The following is a 26,233-nucleotide window of genomic DNA, read 5'->3' as shown; positions in this document are numbered from 1 at the left end:
ACAGCACTAGGTATAATATTATAATAATTTGTATATTATAATATGCCTTTTTTATCCATACTAATATTATAAATGCGAAAGTAACTCTGTCTGTCTGTCTGTTACTCAATCACGCCTAAACTACTGAACCAATTTGCATGAAATTTGGTATGGAGATATTTTGATACCCGAGAAAGGACATAGGCTACCTTTTATTGCGAAATATGTACCACGGGCGAAGCCGGGGCGGACCTCTAGTTCTTAATAAATTTTAATGTAGAGCAACTTAAATGGTGTGAATTAAAACCAAAAATAGTTATAAAATATAAATTTAATATTGCAGATTGATTTTATAAAATTTTCAGGAGAATAAAAACAACAGGTTCTCTTATAATAAGCTTATATTTAAAATTTAAATAAACAATTACAATAATAGTACAATTAACGTATAGCCACTTTGTAAAAACCCTTATAAATAAATATTATAATATTATCATTAAGATGACGGAAGTATAGACAAATCGATACTTTATAAAAAATATACAACAGCGGAGTCACATACAAAAAAAAAAAGACGGGTTGCACTCCGGGAGTGCCGGCAGAAGTGAAAACTTGATTATTAACGTTGAGCATGTTTGATATTTTGGAATGGTATCCGTCTTATTACGCTTTTTCGATCAGGTCACGTGTCCTGACGCGAGATTAAGATTTTATACCCATTACAGAAAAAGTGCTCAACGCCGCTAAAGAAGTTTTCACTTCAATATAGAGAAATAGGCTTATGTTTCGATGTACAAATGTATAGTTTTTAAAATATGAACACTATGGTGTTTGAAATAAGTTTAGGAGTATTGTCAATTTTGACAGTGACATAAATGTCTTCAGCCTGTGACTTGGAAAAAAAAAATCAACTTATAAATTTATACATCGAAACACATTCATCAGTATCCAAGGTGGCATAAAAGCTAGAGCAGGATATAACAAATGTGAATCTTTGGTAAAGATTAAGAAGTTTAGTCGGTATTTTATACCGAAATTAATCTCAAGAGACTAGTAAATATCTGAAGTATTTCATTATAATACGTTCAAATAATAACCGAATTTAGTTCCATAGGCCGTGTAACGGTTTTTTGTGTTTATACACATTGTCCAATAACGTGCTTTGGCTTACTTGAAATTGATAAATAATGGTTGCACTTTCTTGTTCATTCTTTTGGAGTAACTTATTGAATTTGTTATTTTATTTCTTCTAACTCTTGATTAAATAAATATGTATAAATATTTCTCAACTACAAGTATAGGAATTATTTTTCTATTGCAATAAAAACAAAAAAAATATTAAAATTGTAATAAATATAAATGTGACTCCGCACTTTTCATAATATATACAATGGAAATTGATGAAATTTAATTTCATTTTTTTTTTTACTTTTTATCATGGCGTTTTTAACATGACTTAAGAGTACACTCACTTAACATCAGTCTCATGTCGACATTCTGTGACTTCCCTGGCAACCCAAAAAATATATATATTTATGCTAAGAAAATATAACATAATCCTGAAAAAATACAATTTTTTGGAATAATAAAGTAAAATACGAATACCCATAGAGGGTACAATATTGAAATTGGATCAATTAAACGTACTTTTTATAAATATACCATATTTAAAATATTATATTAAGTATTAAATAGAAGGTCGTCAGGTGATTGAAGTCATATGCCAGCATATTTACCATTCACGATTTATTGGTCAGAAGCTAAAATGATAAACTTGTCTATGGTGATTATCTATCTATGTTAATGTTGATTGTCTTTATCTTCGCCGTTCGTATCGCCATTCAAAATTGGCGGGACGGGAGGCTTTATAGGCGGGGCTGGTATCACCTGTAATAATATAATTTGTTAGTTAAATACAAAATCGATATTTTCAAATAATACAAAACCAATAAAACCATAGACACCTAAAACCATCCGCAACCCCACATAAAAAAGTAAAAGTGACAGATGACAATGTAGGTAAAAAAAGGCGCGAAAATAACTGTCATAATGAATAGAACTAAATATTTGTCTAACTGTGCAATGTGTGTCGTGATTTCTAAACATAAAAAACTAAACTAAATAATAAAAACCCCATCCAAAATTCACCAAATACCACAAGCAATTCAATATCCTTGACAACAATGGATGCAAAAAATAAACCAAGTGCCCAAGCTTTCCCCTTTTTGGAAATTCACACGAAAACATCACACTATTCAAAAATTCCAAAAATATCCACATCCGTATGTATAAAAATTTTGAAAAACTTAACTTCAAATGTGATTTCTTGCAATATTCATACATTTTTTGTCTACTAGTGAGATGCATTGATACTTATTGTTCTGAGTTTGTTACCTATAATAATAAGCGATAGTGTTTTTAATATAATAGATACTTAACTATATAAATATTTAATTGAAAGTATAGAACTTTAAATATAGGTACTAGTTTATATAAAAAAACTTGGTTGAGATCACTGAGCTATTATTACTACGTATAGAGAAGACACCACGAACAAAATCTGTGCGGCGCGGGGCGGCTGGTCATAGATTAAGCGTTGTCAACGACATGAACGCAACCATCGCGCTAAAGCGACTGAGTGCAGTGTGGCCGGTTGACCTCTGTTGAGCGGAACATACGTGATGTAGGCGGTGTCTTCTCCATACTTAGTAATAGTATCTCAATGGTTGGATAGACATTAAGATTCAGTACTTAGTATAACGTAAAAATTACAATATTTTGTTAAGTCAATATTAATTTTATGTTATCGTGCAATATATTATATAAAAATACAACACATCTACTATATAAAAATAAGTCAGGTTTTCCTTTCTGACGCTATAACTCCAGAAGGCGCGAACCGATTTCCACGGTTTTGCATTCGTTGGAAAGGTCTCGGGCTCCGTGAGGTTTATAGCAAAGAAAAGGTGTCTGGGCGAGGCCACAACACTGCGTTGGGGCGTCGCGTCGTAAAAATGTACGACGCGGTGCGCTTATAATTCGTGTGAATATAACTACATTTTGCACGCCTCATAAGCGAAGCGTTGAGGTGGGTACTACTGTCACTTCGCGCAAAACATCTGATTTTTCAAACTTAAAATATCTTTATGTATCATACATTTTAAAAGTCTGCGGCGTCGTAGATTTTTACGACGCGACGGCGCAACGCAGTGTTGTGGCCTCGCCCTCTCTGGTGGTGAATCGGAGTTCGCCCGGTTTGCTAGTACATATGTATTATGTATAATAAACCGTAAATACATATATAAAATATGCTAAAAAAATATTTTTTGTACTGGATTAATATGTGTTTTGTATTGATTTATGTTATTTGTTAGTCATAGCTCATAAAATAGGTAACATTTACTCATTGCATACGTTATTTTCGACGGCAGCGTCGTCTGCATCCTGTTAAATATTATAAGTAATGAATGTTTTAGTAAGTTATAGTTGAATTAAGCTTAAAACAATGAAAACAAAACATAAAAAAGTTACAAGAATCCATAACCTTTACATTCTAAACAATATTTAAATGAGTTACTATGTACTACGTACTAGAGAGGATATCGCAACTACACTATTTGTATTACGATTTAGAGCCAATCGTCTCAAACCAATTTTTTTTGTTACATTGATTGGTTTTAATTTACAATTAGTAATAAGAGGCCTACAAAGTGTATGACTCACAAGCCACCCCGCGCCGCGCACAGATTTTGTTCGTGGTGTCCTCTCTATACGTAGTAATAATACCTCAATGATGTATACTTATTTTATTCGTCAATTTGTTTGTTGTTGTCTCGTAATTATTATTTTTTATAGGTTATCTGAATTAGTTTTATAATTGAATAATTAATTTGTCCAGGTAGTTTGATATTTTGATAATGTACAAATGTATTGTAATTTGTTAAAAAAAAAGACGGGTTGCACTCCGGGAGTGCCGGCAGAAGTGAAAACTTGATTATTAACGTTGAGCATGTTTGATATCCATCCGTCTTACGCTTTTTCGATCAGGTCACGTGTCCTGACGCGAGTTTAAGATTTTATACCCATTACAGAAAAAGTGCTCAACGCCGCTAAAGAAGTTTTCACTTCAAAAGTTTGATATAGTAGTCAAACATGCATTGGTTCATAAAATATTGGTTACTAATCGAATGTACATAGTTTGCTTTAAAATAACATCAGACAAGTGTGTTATAATTATTGTATGTTGTGTGATGATACTCATTGGTCAATAAAATGTTATCTCGCCTTTGATTGGTCAGTTACTCACAGATTAGATGTTCATTACGCTATGTGTATTCTGATTGGTCAATACCATATTATCTCGTCGCTGATTGGTGATTTCACATGTTTGTTACGTGTGTTATGATTGGTCAATACCACATTTTGCTATTCAACTTTAAATTTAAAATATAGTTAATATAGTTTATTAAGTGTTAAATATTTGTATACAAGGTACGATGGGATTGTCATCGTCCTTTAGGACAAAAATCCCTTAATAAAAAAAAATTAAAAAGAAAAATCTAACTTCTAGTTACTCACAGAGGGTTTAGGCCGGTGTGTGTCCACGGCATCAACGGATAACTTGATGTGTTCTTCTCTACATCCGTACGCGACCGGCGTGAGCTTGATCACAGTATGGAGTGGTACGTGCAGGTAGGGGAGCTCTTCTGTTGATTTTAGAAAAAAATTATAGAATACTAGCTTTCCGCCCGCGGCTTCGCCCGCGTTTTCAGAGAAAATCCCGCATAGCTCCCTTTCCCGTGGGATTTCCGGGATAAAACCTATCCTATCTCTCAAGTTGGATCGAACTGCACGTGGTGTGCGAATTTTATTATAATCGGTTGAGTGGTTTAGGAGTCCATTGAGGACAAACATTGTGACACGAGATTTATATATTATACTAGCGGTCCGCCCCGGCTTCACCCGTGGTACATAATATTTACGTTTTCTCTACATAAGAACCATCCTCATACTTCAAGGAATATAATAAAAAAAGAATTATGGAAATCGGTTCAGCCGTTCTCGAGTTATGCGCTTACCAACACATTTTGCGATTCATTTTTATCTACACTAATATTATAAAGAGGAAAACTTTGTTTGTTTGTTTGATTGTAATGAATAGGCTCATAAACTACTGGACCGATTTTAAAAATTCTTTCACCATTCGAAAGCTACATTATCCACGAGTAACATAGGCTAGGTTTTATCCCGGAAATCCCATGGGAACGGGAACTATGCGGGTTTTTCTTTGAAAACGCGGGCGAAGCCGCAGGCGGAAAGCTAGTATATTATAAGATTAAGATTTTAGTTATGGGTACTGGATCCGCACTGATAGTGTCATATTTGTTTTAATCTATTTTATTAATACTTTATTAGTGGGTAGTTAGTGACGTGCTGAAAATCTCATTTCTGACGTTTTTTAATTTACGAATCTACTGGAGTATGTATCATATAACTGGAAATCATTATTGAAGTTATCTTCTACTCAAATTAATACCGTGATAGCATCATAATTTTCCATAATCTAAAAACTTCGAATAATAACATGGAGGCTTTAGCCTGTACCCATATTTATGTGCTTAGGTATATTGTTTTCTCTAGTATGTTTTGTTATCGTAATGTCCTTGTTAAAAACGTTCTGATTTCTTACACACATCTATATGCACAAACTATCATAAAATACACAAACATGTATAAAAAATATTCAATATTAAAACTGGGTTATCGAATAACTTAGATTTGAACTAATATAAATTATGTATCGCTGTTTCATTGGGCATGTCCTGTCATGACAATGATATTTAAAATAAAAAAAGACGTGTGGCACTCGGGGACTGCCGCGGTAAAGCTATTGCATGCTATGCCTTCAAGCCACACCTCCGCGCCCGTCCCCGTGGGGAGCGTGAGGTTTTTTCGTTACGGAATTTCTCGATTCGGTCCCCGCGCTCAAGTCCCGCGATAGAAGCTATGCAATAGCTTAAAAATAAAACCGGCCAAGTGCGAGTCCCGTTGTACCCTTTGGGTACGGAACACTAAAAACCAATAAACTTGTATAAAACTGATGTGGGTCGATTAAATATGCTGTTCATCTCACCAGCGGACTTATCCAGGAAGTAAGCCAGCAGGCACCTCATGACCGCCTGGTGGGAGACCACCAGCACGTTGCCCTGCCGCTCCAGCTCCATGATGACGGGCTCCAACCTCGCCACCAAGTCCTCGTAGCTCTCCCCACGCGGGTACCGGTATGCGAACTTGTTCGCGTCTCTAGCGTTGAAGTCTGTCGGGTATTTTTCCTGGATTTCAGCGTATGTCATCTCTTCGCAGATGCCCTGGATTGAAGATGGGAAATTGTAGTCATTTGGCAGAAAAAATTATGTTATTTTTTACAAAGCTTGGATTGATGATAAGTTTATATGAAGTAATGTTACAATGTTTAAACGTTTTTGTTTTTATAACTTTGTGCAAACACGAAAAATATGGAATAATTAAGGAGGTATTGAAGAACAATGAAAATTAGACACTTTTTATATAATAAACGTACATTGTACAGCCTGAAACAGATAGTATAGTTTTTACTAGATATCACAGTAGCTTCGTCATAGTGCGAGAAGAATGCATCAGCGTATGCGCACCGCTACCAAACTACAACCGCAGTAAAAAACAAACAGATGCGTAAGTTCGTCTTGTATAGAGTTGCGCTACTGTCTGCGCGTATGTACTGTGGCCAGGGGGGTTTCACTCAGAGGTTTAGTTTCGGTATGTTTTTATGATTGACGTTTAAGAGCAGGACGTTTCTATGGTAGAAATTTATCCATTGTTTAACTTTTTATTAGTAAGGCCATAAGAATGTAAATTTCAGTGGAAACATTGTTGATAAAATATGTCTAGTATTTTGTTGAAGTGAAACTTCTTTATCGGGGTTGGAAAAAAATTCAGTGTAACATTTTTCCGTTACGCGCCATCTTTTTCTTATCCCTACCACGCATGATTCGACGTATTTCTGTAAAGTTGCATATAGTAAATTATTTTTTGAAAAAATAAAAGGTCATAAAGAAGTTTCACTTCTTACGTGTGTACACTAGTACACGCACACATTTTTTTTTAATTTAAGCAACACTGCATTGTTTCCCAAAGACAAATAAAAAAATAAATATTGTATGGTGTGTCACTCACCGCGTCGATCTCGTTGAGCGCCTTCCACCGCTCCTGCGGCGCGCGCACGTCCTTCACCGTCTGTATGGCGCGCTTCATCCACGAGCTCCACACGCGCAGCCCCGGGATGTGCTGCTGGTCGATATACCCCGCCAGGGCAGAAGCGTACTGCTGGCCCCGGGCAGATAGCGAACTGTCCCCGCCGATGCGACCGACCAGGTTGTGCATGCTCTCACCGTGCTAGAATATCAATGATAAATAAATAAATAAATATTAAGCTATTGCATAGCTTCTATCGCGGGCCTTGAGCGCGGGGACCGAATCGAGAAATTCCGTAACGAAAAAACCTCACGCTCCCCACTCCGACGGGCTCGAAGGTGTGGCTTGAAGGCATGCTATGTAATAGCTTTACCGCGGCAGTCCCCAAGTGCCACACGTCTTTTTTCTAGACAATTTTCACACACGGCACGACCTGATCCCATACTAAGCTTTCGCTTGTGTTATGGAAACGAGATGGCTGATAAACATACATATACATATATGATTTTAAATAAATACTTATATAGATAGAAACTTTATTGCACATAATTTTTAAATTTAGTCAGAACGGGACATTATTAAAATGGAACCAACGGAAAGGCTAGCTTTCAAATAAAAAAAAAAACAATGATCAAGATCGGACCTTCCACTTAAAAGAATTGAGATAACAAACTCAAAAAAATAAATAAAACAAAAACCGTAAAATTGAAAACCTTCTTTATAGAAGTAGATGGAAATTACATACACATATTCCACAAAGAACCACTATTCAAAAACCTATTTAAAAAATATGCATCCCAATCTGTTGCATACTTTTAAGATCTAAGCATACATAGGGATAATACAGGCAGCAACATTCTTTTAACATGTTTTAAAAAAAATCACAGAACTCACCCTCGTCAAATAAATAGTCCTTGGTACTATGTGTATATTCATCAAGTAGTAAACAATCCTGCTCTGTATATGCCCTTCGTGTTTATGGACCACCACCTTCTCGCCCGTATCATATATCTTCATGAAACTGTACTCTGACTCCAGGTTTTCGTCGAGCGGCTCATACTTTTCCATGTAATGCTCTATGCGAAGGAGGAAGTCGTTTAGAACGTTGTCTGTGTTCTGTATGTTTGTGTAGTCTGGACTGCTGACTTTTACTTCCTGAAAAGGCAATAAGGTTTTTTGATAAATAAAGGATTGAATAAATAAGATGTTTTAGATTTTTGATATTTTATAAACATTTTTTTTTATTTATATAACACATATTTGTAGAAATATTTTATTCACCAATGACTTTCATGGTAATAAAACAGATAATAGTATACTTACATATTTTTATTTAATTATCCTTAGTACACATAAAAGTGTTTGAAGATTTGTCAGATTTTTTTATGTTTTATAGCATTAAATATCCAAACCATATTCGCATCTATATCCTTTAGATAAGGTTCAATTTCACACCCACCATAATATTCTGCTCAATGATCCTAGGGTCGTCACAGATGGACTCCACAAAGAAGAGTTTAAAGCCCATTTTGTGAACTACGATGTCACGGATCATCCGCCGCCGCTCCATCGTTGAGTTTGTCGCGTCGAACACCTGGAAAGAGGTAGTTGTTATTTAAAATTTTGAGAGAAAGAAAAATACACAAAAAATAAAGCAATTTTTTTTTGAAGTGAAACTTCTTTATCGGGGTTGGAAAAAAATTTAGTGTCACATTTTTTCGTTACGCGTGACATTTTTCCGTTACGCAACATATTTTTCTTATCCCTACCACGCGTTATTCGACGTATTTCTGTAAAGTTGCATATAGTAAATATTTTTTTTGAAAAATAAGGTCATAAAGAAGTTTCACTTCTTACGTGTGTACACTAGTACACGCACACATTTTCTTTTATATGGTGATGTCTACTATTTTGGTCATTATGGCTGGCATTTGACTGGCTGACTGACATTGAACTGCCAAAATTATTTGGGTCTAGCAGGATATCTCCTACTCATCTATATCAGATGTTTTTTTTTACAATTTATTGACTAAAAACATGTGAAATGCACCTACTCCATCATCTATACCATCCTATAAAAACAACATAAATGAAAAAAGGAGCAGTAACATATTTTTAATTCTAAATAAGTAATTATATATTCATTAACATATATAAAAAAATATACCGGCCGAATTGACAACCTCCTCCTTTTTTTTGAAGTCGTTAATTAAATTTTTTTATTCTAGTCTTAACACCCAAGATTCAACAGCAATAAAAATAAAATCAGTCGACTTCGACGTGTAAGAAAACCTATCAAATTCACATTAAGATAGTTACTTAGTAAGGATACTCACAGCCACCTCCCCCCCCTTGACAAGCCACTCGCACACATCATGCAAGGCGTCCAACGCACACTGCTGTCTGATGGCCATCGCCTCTTTATTGTCAGCGCGGAAGAACTCATGACTCGTGTACGCGGTGGTCGCATGCCGTCTGTACTCGCCGAGGTTGAATACTGAAATATGTTTAATAGTAAATTTTATAGCATTTATTTATATTTCCTGACAAAACACACAACAACTGTAAATTTATTATTCAATTTGATCATTCTTTATTCTCAACTAGCTTTCCGCTTGCATAGTTCCAGCCCCAAATTTCAAGTTGGTTCAGTAGTTTAGGCGTGAAGGATAGACAGATAAACAGAGTTATTTTTGCAATTTATAATATTAACTAACTTCTGCCCACGTTGTACGTGCATCCCCGTTTTCCCCGTTCCCGCAAGAATTTCGGGAAATCCTTTCTTAGCGGATGCCTACGTCCTAACATCTACCTGCATGCCAAATTTCAGCCCGATACGTCCAGTGGTTTGGGCTGTGCGTTGATAGATCACTATATCAGTCACCTTTGAGTTTTATATATGTAGATAATATTGGGAGGGTAAAGTAGTTTCTATTTTTATTCATTGCCATTTTGTTATCACATTATTGTTGGATTATTAGTATGTACTTCAAGTATTGATTGTCTCATTTTAATAATGCATGTTTTGACTAGATAGCACTGTATTCAAACTCAAACATTCATTTATTCATTTAGACTTCTTCTAGAAGCACTTTTGAAACGTCATTACATATTTTTAACATTTACCACCGATTCAGAAAGCAGTATCTACGGAGATGAACCGGCAAGAAACTCAATAGTTGCTCTTTTTAATCATGTCAGTTTTACAATTTAATTTTACAAAATACATAATATGTATCATCATATTATATTATCATAATATTATGCCAAAGAACTGTACAAAACAAGTTATTGAGTCAGAAACTTGAATCTTGTTTATTCTATTTGGAAATGAATATCTATGTATATGTAATATATTATAGCATATAATGATAGACTCTATATATTTAACTAGCTTTCCGCGCGTGGCTTCACCTGCGTTGTCTAAAAGTTAACAAATTATATACAAAAATATTTCTCTAGAACAGCTCTTTTTTTTAAAAATGCATCAAAATCCGTTGCATAGTTTAGAAGATTAAAGAAAACAGGGACGGATAGGCAGCGATTTAGTTTTAATAAACTATGTAATGATTTGGGCCTTTATATAGTAAACAAAAATTCAACTTGTTCAATAGAAGAATTTAAAACTAATTTTACTTAACAGAACTATAATTATTCACATTACAACTTACCCCTGGTATTTATTCCAATCCAATTAAGGTACCGTGACAGTTTCTTTGAGATATACGTCTTGCCGCGCGCAGGCAGCCCTACCATCGCGATTACATGGGGAATGTTTACATAGTTGGCCCTTTCACCTGGAAAGAAGTAATACAGTTTAAAAATCTGTTTGATTGTCTAGACATGGTAAGTATTTTCTGAACAGTTGATTAACAATGACGCTGGAAACTTCGTTTAAATGTTGATGCTCCTCAGGAGAGAAGTTTGATTGTCTATTGGTATATTTTTTGAGCAACAGTTCATTAATAACTAGCTTTCCACCCGCGGCTTCGCCCGCTTTGTCTAAAACATAATAAATTATATACTAAAACCCTCCTCTTGAATCACTCTATCTATTAAAACGCATCAAAATGTGTTGCGTAGTTTTAAAGATTTAAGCATACATAGGGACATAGGGACAGAGAAAGCGACTTTGTTTTATACTATGTAGTGATATTGCTGGAAACAATGTTTAAACTTTGGGGATCCTCAAGAGAGAATGAAATAAATAATTTAAAAAATCTATTTAATAATATGTATGTTAAACATTAATACAGGTTCATCTTTAACTTTAGTAATGGCTTAGGTACAGAAAGTTAAGAAGAGTTAGTTTACATAGTTAATTTTCTAGTAATCAGTACTAAAAAACAATGAAACAGAATGCATCAAGCCTTTCTTTTGCATCAACCTTTCTTTATTTCAGTTATTTCTATGTAACATTGGTTGATGTTTAACCCATTGAGCCCCGAACGGCCCGATCGGTCCACGACACAATAGATTTTCTATTGTGTCTGTTATTCCGGGGCCTGATGGATTAAGCGACTTTTCTTTCCATAAGAACCATCCTCGTACTTCAAGGAATATTATAAAAAAAGAATTATTGAAATCGGACCATCCCTTCACGAGTGATGTTGTGATTTGTGACCAAGGAAAACGGGTTTCATTTTTATATATATAGATGAATAAATACACGAGTAAACAATATCACTTTGATATTGAATGACATTATGTATGCAGTAGTTATATCCTATACCTAGATGTAAGTACTGAGTATATACATTTTATTAGCACATTTGACAGGTGTTAAGTCTTATGTATTATTGTAATAATCTAACGTTGAAAATATTCCTTATTAATATGATTTAGTATATTTGTAGTTTCCTTTAGGAATTTGTATTTTTCTCTATTATAAAATTCTATTATAAATTTTTTTTACTGTAAAAAGTTACCAAAGTTAAAAAAAATTAAATTAATATTCAAATAAAATCTAGATTTTTCAATTTAATAAACTTTACTGTACTTTTATGGTGATACAATCTTATATGATTTTTAATACAATATGGATTCTTTAAACTTCAAGGGTGTAGTAAGTTCCTAAGTACTAAGATTTGGGGATCAATAAAAATCTTTGATGGTTCTTATTTGTTTTTAAAATAATTGAAAATGAATTGAAATCAAGGAAAATTAGTTAAATCACAGCAATGTTCTACACGCTATGCACAAGATTATGTTGAAAATGTAGTAACAATCTTGTATACTATATAATTATGTTTGCTTTATTGATAACCATTATATAATAAAATCCTTGATAATAATCGCTTGAAAATAACCTAAACAAGGGTTATTATACAAAATTGTACTGTAAATTATTGTAGGTTAAATGTATGTTTGTAGGTACATAGTATGGAGTATGTATGTTTAGAAAAGTACCATCAATAAAAAAATGAAATGCTAATTATTAAAATGAAAACAACCAATAAGTCAATTATCAGCATACACCCATCTTCATATACAGGCTAAGCAGTATTCATGATTAATTACATAGTTTATATGACGAGTAATTAGCGATAAAGACAACAAGCCAATATTGTTGTATATAAGAAGCAGATAGAACACCTTTTTGTCCCCGTCTCTATTATTCGAACGCCTTAATCATATCAAAGTCTAAACGTGTATCGTAATGAAAACAACAATTTTCATATAAAATCTCGTAGTCATATCAAGACGGATTGACGAGGAATCTAAATATTTCCAACACATGTCCTTGATATTCATAAATTCCTTGATTACACCTTTCCACTTTTTGATTGATCTCAAATTATACAAACCATCACCGAAATACTGTTTATTTAAATATTTCCAGCCTTCAGCACGATTATCTTCTAGATCCATTGTAACCACTAACTTTATTCGTAAAAGTCTATGATAATATAACTAATTAATTATAATTTATTAATTTAATTCACTGCTTTTAATACAACTCACAGCCGTATCGCTTGTATACTTATTCGCGACTGTCAAGTGTCAGCGGTCAGCCGATTTTAATCAATTCAGTGTATGTCACATTGACTTTGATGGAATCCGTCCTTTTGGGATTGGGAAGGCCATAGACAAAAAAGAAGAAGAAGAAGACTTTGATGGAAGATTTTATTTTATGTAAAGATAATAATTCCTAAATGCTAATTTTGGAATTTTTACTTGATGGATCATTTATGAATACATAAACAAATATCAGCTTTTTGCCTTTTATTCTCATCTTGTTTATAAACAGCAGCGAATTTATATTATTTTACGTAGGTAGTTGTTTAGTAGTCTGTGGCCGTACCGTACCCACGGAAGGAAAAAACAAATTCTCTATTGATTATTTCGCATTCATACGTCTACCCTCACTATTAATAATTGTGAGATTTTTTATTTATTTCCGTGATATGGTATTCATGGAAGCCGTGGAAAAAAAGGAGCTGGGAAGATCCTCATTCCTCGCCCATGTACAATTTCACCTGTGACGTATTATGTTTTTTTAATTTTATCTGATACAGGAAATCGGTTATTTTTAATTAAGGATTCGATAAGACTATCCTGATTTCAGTTGATTATTACAATGAAGATAGTCATCTGTTATTACAATGTGTAGGACGTAATATCCTCAAATATTCAGTCAGTCGGTAGGCGTTTTCATGTGGGACGTCTAGTAATTTTGTTGATGTAGTTTATTTTAACCGGCATTTCAAGTTAATTACCAACGCTCAAACCGACCATGTTTCGTGACGTCGCGTCATAGCGGTAAGACAAAACGTTTTTTATTTAATGGGAGGCAAGAGAAAATATTCTTTGGATAGACAGGTAAATAATGCATAAAATAATGCATAAATAATGCAAAGTTATTGAAACAAGTTGCATAGCCTATATTATGTAGTTGGGTTATCGAGTTTCCGATATCACGAGTCTACCGTATGATAGCCAGAGTGAATGTACGCGATGATATTAGTAAATTATTGTTTATATAGATATATGTACTCAGATTATATTATATTGTTTTATAATCGGGAAAACATTCAGAATACGTACTGATAAAACATAGATTTATCTTGTTAGCGATAACATTTTTATTAGTTATTTGATTTTGTTAAATTATATCTCTGTAGATATATTCCCCACGTATGGAGGTGATATTTACATAATATTATAATTATAATCCATACTAATATTATAAATGTGAAAGTAACTCTGTCTGTCTGTCTGTTACTCAATCACGCCTAAACTACTGAACCAATTTTCATGAAATTTGGTATGGAGATATTTTGATACCCGAGAAAAGAAAAAGGCTACTTTTTACCCCAGGACATAGGATAGGTTTTATCCTGGAAATCCCCCGGGAACGGGAACTATGCGGGTTTTTCTTCGACTGCGCGGGAGAAGCCGTGGGTGGAAAGCTAGTAGTTAATAAAATGAAGGATATATTGAATTATATTTACTACGTATTTAGTGAGAAGAGGGTTAATCATCGTTTATTATTATTAGTTTTCTGTACTTTATGCCCCATTTTTACTCTATGTATCATATTACGCCGGAATACATTTAAATTTGCAGAATAGAGTTTCCATAATTACTTAGCAATGATTTTAGTTTACTATCTAAATTCATTATAATTAATTAATTAGCATTGTACGGTGTGCTTACATTAAAAACCATCCATAAATAACTTGAGGTGTTCTCCGATCCCCCAATCTCACGTGAGATTTTTCAAAATGTGGGTTTATTTTATGTAAAATTGATTTGTCATTGAAAAAAATGCTTTGTGCTTTTATTTACGACCAGTTAAGTAGTACGTCTACCTAATTAATATTGCTGAAAGTTGTGTAATAAAAATTTTACAATAGAATATGTACTTAAATCGTAATAGTGAATTGAATATGGGTCTTCAATTCATGAAAGTACTGAAAAAATAATTCTGAAAATGATATGGAAAGTTTTGATAATTCTTCATTTATAATCTTTTATACCTAATCATATTATGCAAATTAAAATAATTTTGTGATAATATTTATTGATTAATGGAATTACCGCGCTGATGAAAACTTAATGAAGGAATAACCGGTAGGTAAGTACTTAATTGTTTTTTAATTTGTAATACTGCACAAAGAGGAGTAACACCTACCTACATTAATGTTTTTAATCCTGAGGAGTCAGGGTATTATATAATGTAAATATCGCCTATAATATATTATGATTAATCTTCACACTTAAATTTTTTTTTATGTGACTCAATTACCTCAGTTTTTTTCAAATAATCATTTTTAAAACTCTTACGGACAATATGCTCAAATCTAGAAAGATCCAGAAAGCTCTATGATAAACTTAATTCTTTAAAACATGAATTTGCAGATTTATCTTAATAATTTATCAACAACGTTAAAAAAATATTATATTAATTTATCATTTATTTTATAGCAATAATATCAAATTAAACCTACGTCAATGGTATACTCACGTGCCTTCACAGCGTGCCTTGCTTGTTGACCATCGACAATATAGATAAGAAATACATCACATTATGGAACTACATATATCAATTAGAACTGTTTATGTTCTGTACCTATCGTTTTTTTTTCTTTTTGCTTCCCGCTTTTTTCTTAATCTGTGTTGAAAGTTACCTAAAAACTTTTCAAACCTAGGTATTTTATGTATTGTTTTGTGATATTCAAAAGAAATTAAAATTTGATCATTCTTTTTCATTGGGTTCGATCAATAGATATGTATATATGTTATATGTATTTAAAAACACCGGAACATTAGACAAGAAATTCTAGTCAGTAAGTACCTACCACAAGATTTAAATTATATTATTATTATATTATTTATTTATATTCTTATGGGAGCTAATAAGTAGTTATGTAGGTAGGTATGTATAAATTCTTTAGAATTGATAGGTACCTAAGTATATAGGATTTAGATAGAATAAATAATTTGAATTTCTAAAGAAGCAGTGCCGGTGTAAGGGCCACTGACACCCCGGGCGAAAATATTATTGTGGCGCCCACTTGAGGTGTTCTGAAAGTTTGCACCAGGAGAGGCAAGAGCATAAGAATTTCCAACAACGAGTAGGTAGGTAACAATGAAATATAAACATTTAACATAACACGTTTGTATTGTTATTGCAATTTTATGTCTAACTATAATTATTATAGGTATATAAAATCGATAAGTTTTGTATGTTTTTACAAGACCATTATATCAATTAACATTAATATTAACCAACGATTATTTTAATTGTACCTAACCTATTTGAAACACGTGCTGTTGTCGTGTGAAGGTAGTTATTTTATTCGTTTTACATCGTAAAGTTGATATGGACAAACGGTAATTATTATTATTGCTTATTGAGACTGATATAATATATAGAGATTAGAGATGTATATGAGATTGCTGTTGTGTGTCGTATGTACCTGTGTATCTAAACTATCTAACTACTAGCGGTCCGCCCCGGCTTCGCCCGTGGTACATATTTACGTTTTCTCTACATAAGAACCATCCTCGTACTTCAAGGAATATAATAAAAAAAGAATTATCGAAATCGGTTCAGCCGTTCTCGAGTTATGCGCTTACCAACACATTTTGCGATTCATTTTTATATATAAGAAGATTATCTATAATCTATATGTTTGAAGTTTAAAAATTTAAAAATAATTTAGGTAGAAAAGATGCATTTTATTATTACATAAATACTATTCTAATTTAGCAGCCGGCGCGCGCCTCAATTTTATACATTACTAGCTTTCCGCCCGCGGCTTTGCACGCGTTTTCAAAGAAAAACCCGCATAGTTCCCGTGCCCGTGGGATTTCCGGGATAAAACCTATCCTTATATCCTATGTGTTAATCCAAGTTACCCTCTATATGTGTGCGAAATTTCTTTGTAATCGGTTCAGTAGTATTTGCGTGAAAGAGTAACAAACACACACACACACACACATCCTCACAAACTTTCGCATTTTCATATAATATTATTATTTATTAGTAGGATATAAAAATGACTAGGCAATTTAATATAGTTTTCAGATAGTTAAGCATAACATTCCAAAAAAATATTTCGTTTTTGTAGATGAACATTCCAAAAAAATATTTCGTTTTTGTAGATGATGATGCGGATAAGCTCTTATCTTCTTTCTTATATATAAAAATGAATCGCAAAATGTGTTGGTAAGCGCATAACTCGAGAACGGCTGAACCGATTCCGATAAGTAATTCTTTTTTTATTATATTCGAGGATGGTTCTTATGTAGAGAAAACGTAAATATGTACCACGGTCGAAGCCGGGGCGGACCGCTAGTTACTTATAGTATCGCATATTTATTCACATGGTATGTACGTAGGAGATATAATACCATGAGTTGTCAAGATATGTGGGAAAAACAGCATTTTATATAGGTAGGTAGATTTAAAATAATATGCTTAATTACCTAGTCAGGTATGACATTTAATAGTTTTGTAGCTTTCCGCCCGCGACTTCGCCCGCTTTTTCTAAATCCTAATAAATTACATATAGGTACCTACTAAAACCTTGCTCTTGAATCACTCAATTTATTAAAAAAACAGATTTAAGCATACATAGGGGACAGAGAAAACGACTTTGTTTTACACTATGTAGTGATTATGTTATTTATATATGTAATTGTTACATAGGTAGTGGGATATACAGATTTTATTGTAACTGTATCTAAATAAGATCCGTCTTTGCATTGGCAATGTTTTAATTAATCAAAGGATTTGAATTTCTGTTCTATGATTTACATATTACTTAATGAGATTTTACTTGTGAATTTTTTTTATAGTCTACATGTAGAATTATTTATTACCTAAGAATTATTTATTTATTAATGGTCCATATTCTTATTTTGTATATAGTGAAACGATTGGAAAATATGTCTTACACAAATACCAGCTTATGGAAAGTCCTCAATTTGTGATTTATATTTAATTAATAATTATGATACATTTAATAATGGTTGCTAATTCCTTTCACTGACCGCGACAACTTTTACAGAAACAATGATACAGCGACCTTTGTAACGCAAGAGATAATATTATAATATTATCTTTATGGGCAACACAAAACCGGTGGTAACTGCATTTTATATTCATTTTTATGTATTATGTAACTCGTAAAGAATTATGTGCAATTTTAAAACACATAAAATAACATTGAAATTATTATTTTTAACAAATCGAAAACTAACAATGTTATGTAAATAAGTATCTATTGAAACAAGAAAGACAATAACCATCGTCAAAAATTGTAAACTATGAATAATAATTAGTATCATTGTAACTACCAAAGTCCATCTATACTATTATTATAAAGAGGAAAGGTTTGTATGTATATATGTATGTATGGTTTTCACGCATAAACTACTGGACCGATTTTGATGAAATTTGGCACAGATAATCTTTAGACCCTGAGAAAGAACATAGGCTAACTTTTATTGCGAAATATGTACCACGGGCGAAGCCGGGGCGGACCGCTAGTTACATATAATACTTATAAAAATGTTACCATGTCACTCATGGGAGTCATCAGTCAATATCCGAGAATCATTTTAAGATAAGAACTCAACATTATAAAAAGAAAATAATTTTTGTTGTAAGTAGTAAGTAGGTTGTACATATGGCCGACTATAAGCCGACCAAGCATTGGTTTTACTTTTTAGCAAAATAATAATGCGGATATCTATACTAATACTAGCGAGTAGCGGTCCGCCCCGGCTTCGCCCGTGGTACATATGAAAAATAGATGTTGGCCGATTCTCAGACTTACCCGATACCTATGCACAGAAAATTTCATGAGAATCGGTCCACCCGTTTCGGAGGAGTATGCAGACTAACATTGTGACACGAGAATTTTATATATTAAGAAGATTATAAAGCTGAAGAGTTTGTTTGTTTGTTTGTTTGAACGCGCTAATCTCGGGAACTACTGGTCCGATTTGAAAAATTCTTTCGGTGTTAGATAGCCCATTTATAGAGGAAGGTTATAGGCTATATATCATCACGCTACGACCAACAGGGGTGGAGCCACGGGGGTGAAACCGCGCGGAGCAGCTAGTATAATATAAGGATGGTTAGTCTTAATCAACTAAAACATCATAGTTTAGTAGCTTCATACTTAAATTAGCACAAACAGAAATACAATGTTTCTTTTATGATTTTTTTATGTTATATTTTAAACTAATTGGTAGATTTTCGACTCTCTCTTTGTAAAGATTGCTCCGTTCCACTTATCGCGATGAAACGTACTTACCTACTGTATTGGAATAATCTGCATTCTACCATAAATAAAATTTATGCATTTAGAACCTGTGACGTTTTTGCTATATCGACTTGATGGTACCAAAATTTCACATTTAGTAATTTTTGGTAGTTGGTAAAACTCTAATTTTGTGAGTTGACAACCCTATGGGAATTTTTGTAAACTCAAACAAATCTTGCCGAACTCTAAGTCTAATGTAGTGTAAGTAAGTGTAAGTAAGTGTAAGTAAGTCTAATGTAAATCTTTATCCAAACTTTATCCTAGCTTATCCAAGATTAACGTTTAGTCCTTTATCTATCAATCAATATTAATGAATGATGCTAGCAACTACAGTTTATCAAGAGCCAAGTGGCTGCATTATAAGCACCAAGCAAATCGATTAATCTATCTTGATAAGGGACAATCTATCGTTGGACAGATAATGATTATAATCGAATGTATACATTTATATGGGGCATAACATATGATAAACTTTTATATGTAGAAACATTAATCGGAATTTAATAATTTATTCTAATATTTTCAGAGACGAACCGATGAAGTTCATTGTAACTTATGTTGTCAATATAGAAATACAAGTTGCCAGTTGCTTTATACTTATCAATAACGAGTTCCCTATCTGTGTTATCTTTAAATCTTTGACTTTGCTGATCACGACTTTTGTACAATGTTCTTATTTGTTGTAATAAAAATACAGAACATGGCTACATTGTACAGACATCGGCCTGTTACAATTTCATAGTATGTAGGTACGTCGACGTCCTAATTCCAATAAGAACACTAAGTAGACGATAGTTCTTCCTCACATACAGTACAATACAAAATTATAAATAGCATTGTTTGTTTACACTTAGCCAAATAAATTATAACGGCCTGATAGACGACCACGCGGGCGAACCGTGCCCGTGACTCAAGCCGCAAGCGTGTACAGGCGGTTAAATAATTCTTTTATTATTAGTGTCTGACCGAAACTGGTTTCCAGGCCGAAACCGAAACCGAAACCGAATGTTCGGCCGTGGCTTCAGTTTCGGCCGAAACCGAAACCGAAACCGAAACTCACGTGGTCAAGTATGAAATTTCTAAAAATACTGAACATTTTACCTACTATTTTGCCTTAATTAGGGCATGAAATGAAAGCACAGTACATATATTAAATTTGTTGTAATCATTTATTTAAAAATAATATAATAAAATAAAAAAATATTATTTTTAAAATATTAAGAATAACAATTTTAATTTTTATTATTTTTTCAAATTAAGTTCTCAGTAAAATCAGTCATCTAAATCAAATCAGTAATTGTTACTGTTACTTTAAATACTAAGTTTTGGTATTTTGAGATCTTTCTCTTTATTAAAGAGTCTTTAATACTTTGGATTGATATTTGTACTTAGAAGAATAATCAGTCTCTTTTAGGTACCTCTTATATAAAAATAATAATTATTAATTACTATTACACCCAGTTCCAATCTCAACATAGATAATCAAAAATTGTTTCCACCAGCGTGGGTCAACCAACGCTTTGACAGCGTCCGTCAAAGCGTTGCCGAGGAAAACGAAGTTAGGCGAGCGTGAACGTGTGTGAACTAAGTTCACTGAACTTGCGAAATAAGTTTCGGTTTCGGCAAAAGTTTCGGCCGATTTTGGCCGAAACCGAAACTGCGGCCGAAACTTGATTTTTGGCCGAAACTCGGCCGAAACCGAAACCGAAACCGAAAGTTCGGTCGGACACTATTTATTATTATTTATTTTTTAAACATGTTGTTTTGTCTAGCGATGTTGTTTACGTCACAGTATTACAATATTATGTTCAGTTAAACCGGAGTTAGAACGTTAGAACAAAGATGGTTCATTGCTCTTGATTGAATTTTTTGAAGGTTGGTTGATTTTATAATTAGAATATCTTTAGAATATATATGGATTTTGTGAAAATTGTCTGATTATCATTTAAAGAATGAGAAGTTTTTTTTTAATTTTACAGTCGTTTAAGAAAAATAAATTATGAAAAATTGTGACCGTGAACAACTGATCGATATGGAATGTCGCTTCAAAAATTTAATAAATGTCGCTCCAGTTAATTAATCTCATGGCTACATTTTTTAATTTACCTATAGACTACTGGTAATAATGTACTGTTTTATTTGGCTATTTTTTGTATTTTGTAAGACATTTTTTTAACCAAACGTATTGGAATATATTGATTAAAAATTCGCGGACGATAAACTCACGGTCAATGAACTGTTTATCCCCGACCTATATACATAAATAAACAATCAAATAGGATTAATCGATTCGACAAATTATCCAAAATATTCGGTGATGACCGAATAATGAACATTCTTGTACTATTTCGATTTTCGATTGTCATTTTCATCATCTTTAATAAAGCATTAGTAAATCCTATTAAAAAATACGTAAAAAGAAACATAGAACAATTATTTATCTAAGTATTATTATTTATTTTCCACATATAAATTAAGTATTAAATAATTTACTACGACGCGATAGTATCTAAAACAAATTAAGATCAATTAAAAAAGAGATCATTGGTATCTAATTGGTGAGGACTGAGGTAATTTGTTTCAAGTGACAATTTAAATTATCATCGTGTTTTCCTATAGATTCGTTCAAATTGATACACTCCGTTAAAATTAGCTGCTACAACCAGTTATTGCGGGTTCGTATTTGGTTACACCAAACAAATTCGGTTTCTATTGAAGAGCATAAATATGAGGAATGAATCTGAACATTTATTGTACGCCAGTATTAGAAATAAAAGATTTAAACAGGTTGAAATCGAAGAATAAATATCACTTGAGAGTATGTTACTCAAGTGAAGTTTATTCTCCGAGAACTACATAAATGAAATTAAATTAATTACAAATAAGATAAGCACTTTGAAATATAAATATTTGTTCAGCCTTTGGACTGGATTAGGAATTTTAAATTATTACTTATAAAGATCGTATTTTTTTTACTACACAAGAAATTTAATTTATGGCGGGCGGTAGTTGTCATCACAGATTATCCGAATGCTCGAATACGAGTTGTCATAAAAATAAAAATGCGCGGTAATCACGTTTGACATTCATGATAGCCGAATTTGCTATCAAAATAGAATAGTGTTTAGTACCAGTTTTATTCGTTGCTTCTTGCTGCCTATATTTATAGATTTGACTGTGGTATTCGCACGAAAAAAACAAATTAAAAATTCGGTTGAGAACCGCGCAATTTTATTCAAACCGGCTTCTATTTTATTATGAAAAACCTAAATGAATGTTAGGTAATTTAACTGGCTAATCACATTGTTAAGGTACACATAGTACGATCATTGAAAAACAATTATATATAGTTGTCATCTTTGCTTCTAAACAGTAAAGTAATAAATTTAGCTTTTCATAGATTTTCCTCTACAAATGCATTAACTTCAGTGTTATTATGTATTCTTGTTAAAATGAATGATTTATTACTCGACACATTGAATTCAACAATAAATTTTATGATTATCTCTCTAAAAATGTAAAAACTACTTATTACTAGTAATTCTTTTTTAATAAATGTTGCCAGTTATTTTATATTAATTATTAGTATGTGAGAGTATTAATTTATTTTTCTGAACATATTATATAGTTTCTCGTATCAAGGATACGTAACCTCCTTATCATGTAGGTATCATGTGACATTTGAGTGCATTGATAATTATGTTTTACTGACATAGATATTTATTTTATATCCTTAATCTTCAATTAATCTTAAATGTGTGGAGTGCTTTAGTCACAGACTTTAGTGGATTTTATACAGATAATATATAAAATTTAATTTTTAATATATAATATACGTTTTTCCAAACGTTGAAAATGTTTACTTTCTCTGTGGCACGTTTAAAAAAAAATCGAATGCAAAAAAAAAATATGTGTAAAAGTTGAATAGATTTTCGAACGCGGTTGTTTAACCAGTCGTTTAAAATTGGTTTACTAATTTACTTAAATTCAATTATTACTTTATAATATATTTATGTATACGTAATTAAAATCGATTAAACAATAAATGGAATTGGAACCGTGAGTCCGTGAGACATGTTCAACTCTAATTATGTAAGTATTCATTCATTTCTATTTGAAGAAAGGTTAATTTTTCCAAAAAAACATATTGTAAAAGATACGCAAGTACATCCGAGGTCGTTAAACTTGTACGTTTAAACAAAAAATAACGTCATTTGATAAATAGTTGATTAGAAAAACGCATAAGTAGATAGACTGTGGGTCAAGGAGTAACTGCCATTGAAGGTCAAATACAGCGTGACTGTATCATATCGACGTTATATTAGTAATCGTCTGTAGATGGTCTGTAGTCTATTAGTTGATTGATAATTCAATCTAGATAAGACGGTATTGTTTATTTTATATAACAGTTTTTTATCGTGGAGTTGGAAGATGTTTTAATTATGGAAAAATAATCCTGATTTTAGTACACACTAGCTGTGCTCCGCGGTTAAACCCGCATTGCTTCGCTCCTGTTGGTCTTAGGGTGATGATATACAGGGTGTAATCGTTAAGTGTGCACAAGCGATTATCCGTAACTATTGCAGATATCAAAAAACTTTAAATTGATATCGAAAGTACTTAACCTAATGAGTAAAATGGCCATAATAAATTAAAAAAAAATAAAACGATATATACCTTACTCGATAAATGGACTATCTAACATCGAAAGAATTTTTCAAATCGGACCAGTAGTTTCTGAGATTAGCGCGTTCAAACAAACAAACTCTTCAGCTTTATAATATTAGTACAGATTCTAGTATAACCACAGTTAATATACTTACTTAAATTAAATTATGATTGGCACAGGCTTCTGGAGTTTTATTTTAGAATAAGCTTTTTTTATAATATTGGCCTATTTCGTGCATGTTAATAAAATCGATTAGTGAAACAGATGTGAAATGCACCTGTCCTATTATCTCACAAAGGGGACACCGGGCTTCACTTTTTGATGAAAATAAAATCATCAACGTGTTGACCATGACCTTGCAAATAGTATATGTAACCCAAACAGTTTTAAACCCCAAATTCCTGAAAATGCTTACTTAGCTATTTTTTCAAGATATTTTTTTTGAATGAAGAAATATACTTATCATTCTTATTGTTTGATGTATTAATAATATGTAGAATATGTAATAATCACGTAGGTAATTTTAAATAAGTGAAAAAAAAAATATCGATTGACAGGTGTTTAATAGTTATAAATAAAAATACATTATTATTAAATTTCAGAATAGAATTCATATCTCATAGAGTTAAAGTAAGGTAAGTTAGGTAATAGAAAAATAAATTACAATAATACATAATGTTTATGTATAGCTTTTAGCATTGTTCATTTTCTATAGATTTTAAAATGACTTTTATGACTCTACCTGCAACATAACGAGAGCACCTTTCTCGAAAACATAATTGCGAGCTCTACATTACTAATAATAATACACTACAAGCATTTGAATATTTTGTCATAAATATGTATATAAAAAAAAACCTTCAAGAAGACTACTGTAATAATATTATGTATAATAAAACGGTTTTTGTAGCATGTGTATTGTGTATAGGACATGTACTGTAGAGATTGAATAAATGTAAAGCGATTTCAGGAAAACTTTTAAAATGTAGAGACAAATTGTAAAGCTTTTAAAAATATAGAGACACACATCAACAAAAACGATAGAGAAAGACGAAGAGAGAAACGACTCTACATTCCTACAATTCGATCCCGCCTCAATCACAAAACATTTCGAATCGGATCTCACAGATTTCCGCGAACGCACCGCAGCTGTCACGGAGCGCTTTATATTTTTAGCGGGTGATATTACCTCGTATGGGAAACGGTTTCGTCATGATCGTCTCCGACGTCGGCGGCAGCAGCCGTTGCGTCTCCGGCGACATGGCACTGGTGCACATATTCAATTCATGTTTTTTACTCTCACAGTTTGTGTTGACGCCGCCGCGTAAACGCAGCGACGGGCCGTTCAACGCGTCCATTTGCGCGTGCTATCGCGGCATGACTGACGGTTAGAGATGTTCAGATGTAGGAGCGCTTCGAGCGGTCGGTTCGCTCGTCTTATATCAGCTGATTTTGTGGAATTATTCGTTCAACGCGGTTGATTTGTTGCGCGCTTGCACAAATGCGCAGTTACAAGATTGCCGGAACGTCATGCGTACACGCGCGATGCTGTATGCGCCGCGGTCGAGACTGGACCGATTTTCGGCAGATTGCCATAATACGAGATAGCAATTTTTACGTCACATTCTTGTGACGTCACTCGATTCACTGTCTGGATTCGAAGGTAGGCTGCTTTATCTATATGGCTGTGAAATTGGCGGGTTTTGAAAAATATAGAGCTCTCTATGTACATGCCGGTTCCGGTATTTCCTATATCTCTACACCTACAATTTTTTTATGTTTAATAAATATTAGTTATGAGAATATTAAAATTTACTTATGTATTATAATCCTGAATTTCAGCAGCAGTGTGCTGAAAATCAATTTTATTAACCAGCCATAATCGATCCTGAGATCCTTAACTTTTTCATAAAAATGTAGTTTATAACTTTTTCACTATTGCGTCATTATGTCTGTTAATACAAAACGAATAAAAAATACTCTATCATCTTTTATGTATTGATGCAAATAAATAAATGGCACAATAAACAATAGACAAACGTGCCTCGATTAAAATCAATTGATAGACTCT

The 26,233-nt window shown here is 32.8% G+C and overlaps 1 protein-coding gene across 6 annotated transcripts; it reads right to left on the bottom strand.

Moving 5' to 3' along the window:
- Positions 1-362: 362 nt before the first annotated feature.
- Positions 363-25,659, bottom strand: Pfrx (6-phosphofructo-2-kinase/fructose-2,6-biphosphatase). 6 transcript variants are annotated; one of them, XR_016316509.1, is made up of 11 exons: positions 25,352-25,659; positions 10,881-11,006; positions 9,546-9,706; positions 8,669-8,803; positions 8,104-8,364; positions 7,192-7,410; positions 6,113-6,347; positions 4,558-4,685; positions 3,394-3,423; positions 2,291-2,373; positions 363-1,866 (listed from the first exon to the last, which is right to left on the bottom strand). XR_016316509.1 is itself a non-coding variant. In XM_089702800.1 (10 exons), exons 1-10 carry the CDS (start codon positions 25,518-25,520, stop codon positions 1,780-1,782), a joined length of 1,551 nt encoding a protein of 516 aa, XP_089558926.1. In that variant the 5' UTR covers positions 25,521-25,659; the 3' UTR covers positions 363-1,779. The 6 variants fall into 6 exon arrangements, 4 of the variants coding, with proteins under 4 accessions (XP_089558926.1, XP_089558930.1, XP_089558927.1 ...); XR_016316510.1 differs by lacking the exon at positions 3,394-3,423 and having other exon boundaries at positions 363-1,868; positions 2,292-2,373; XM_089702800.1 differs by lacking the exon at positions 2,291-2,373.
- Positions 25,660-26,233: the final 574 nt, after the last annotated feature.

This window comes from Colias philodice, chromosome 13 (assembly GCF_061535455.1).
Source record: "Colias philodice isolate Cphi_HAF_F1 chromosome 13, ilColPhil1 Martin Lab GWU primary, whole genome shotgun sequence".
In the NCBI taxonomy this organism is placed as follows: Eukaryota; Metazoa; Arthropoda; class Insecta; order Lepidoptera; family Pieridae; genus Colias; species Colias philodice.
The sequence above is the reverse complement of the archived record's forward strand: the minus strand, read 5'-3'. Positions and strand labels throughout refer to the sequence as shown.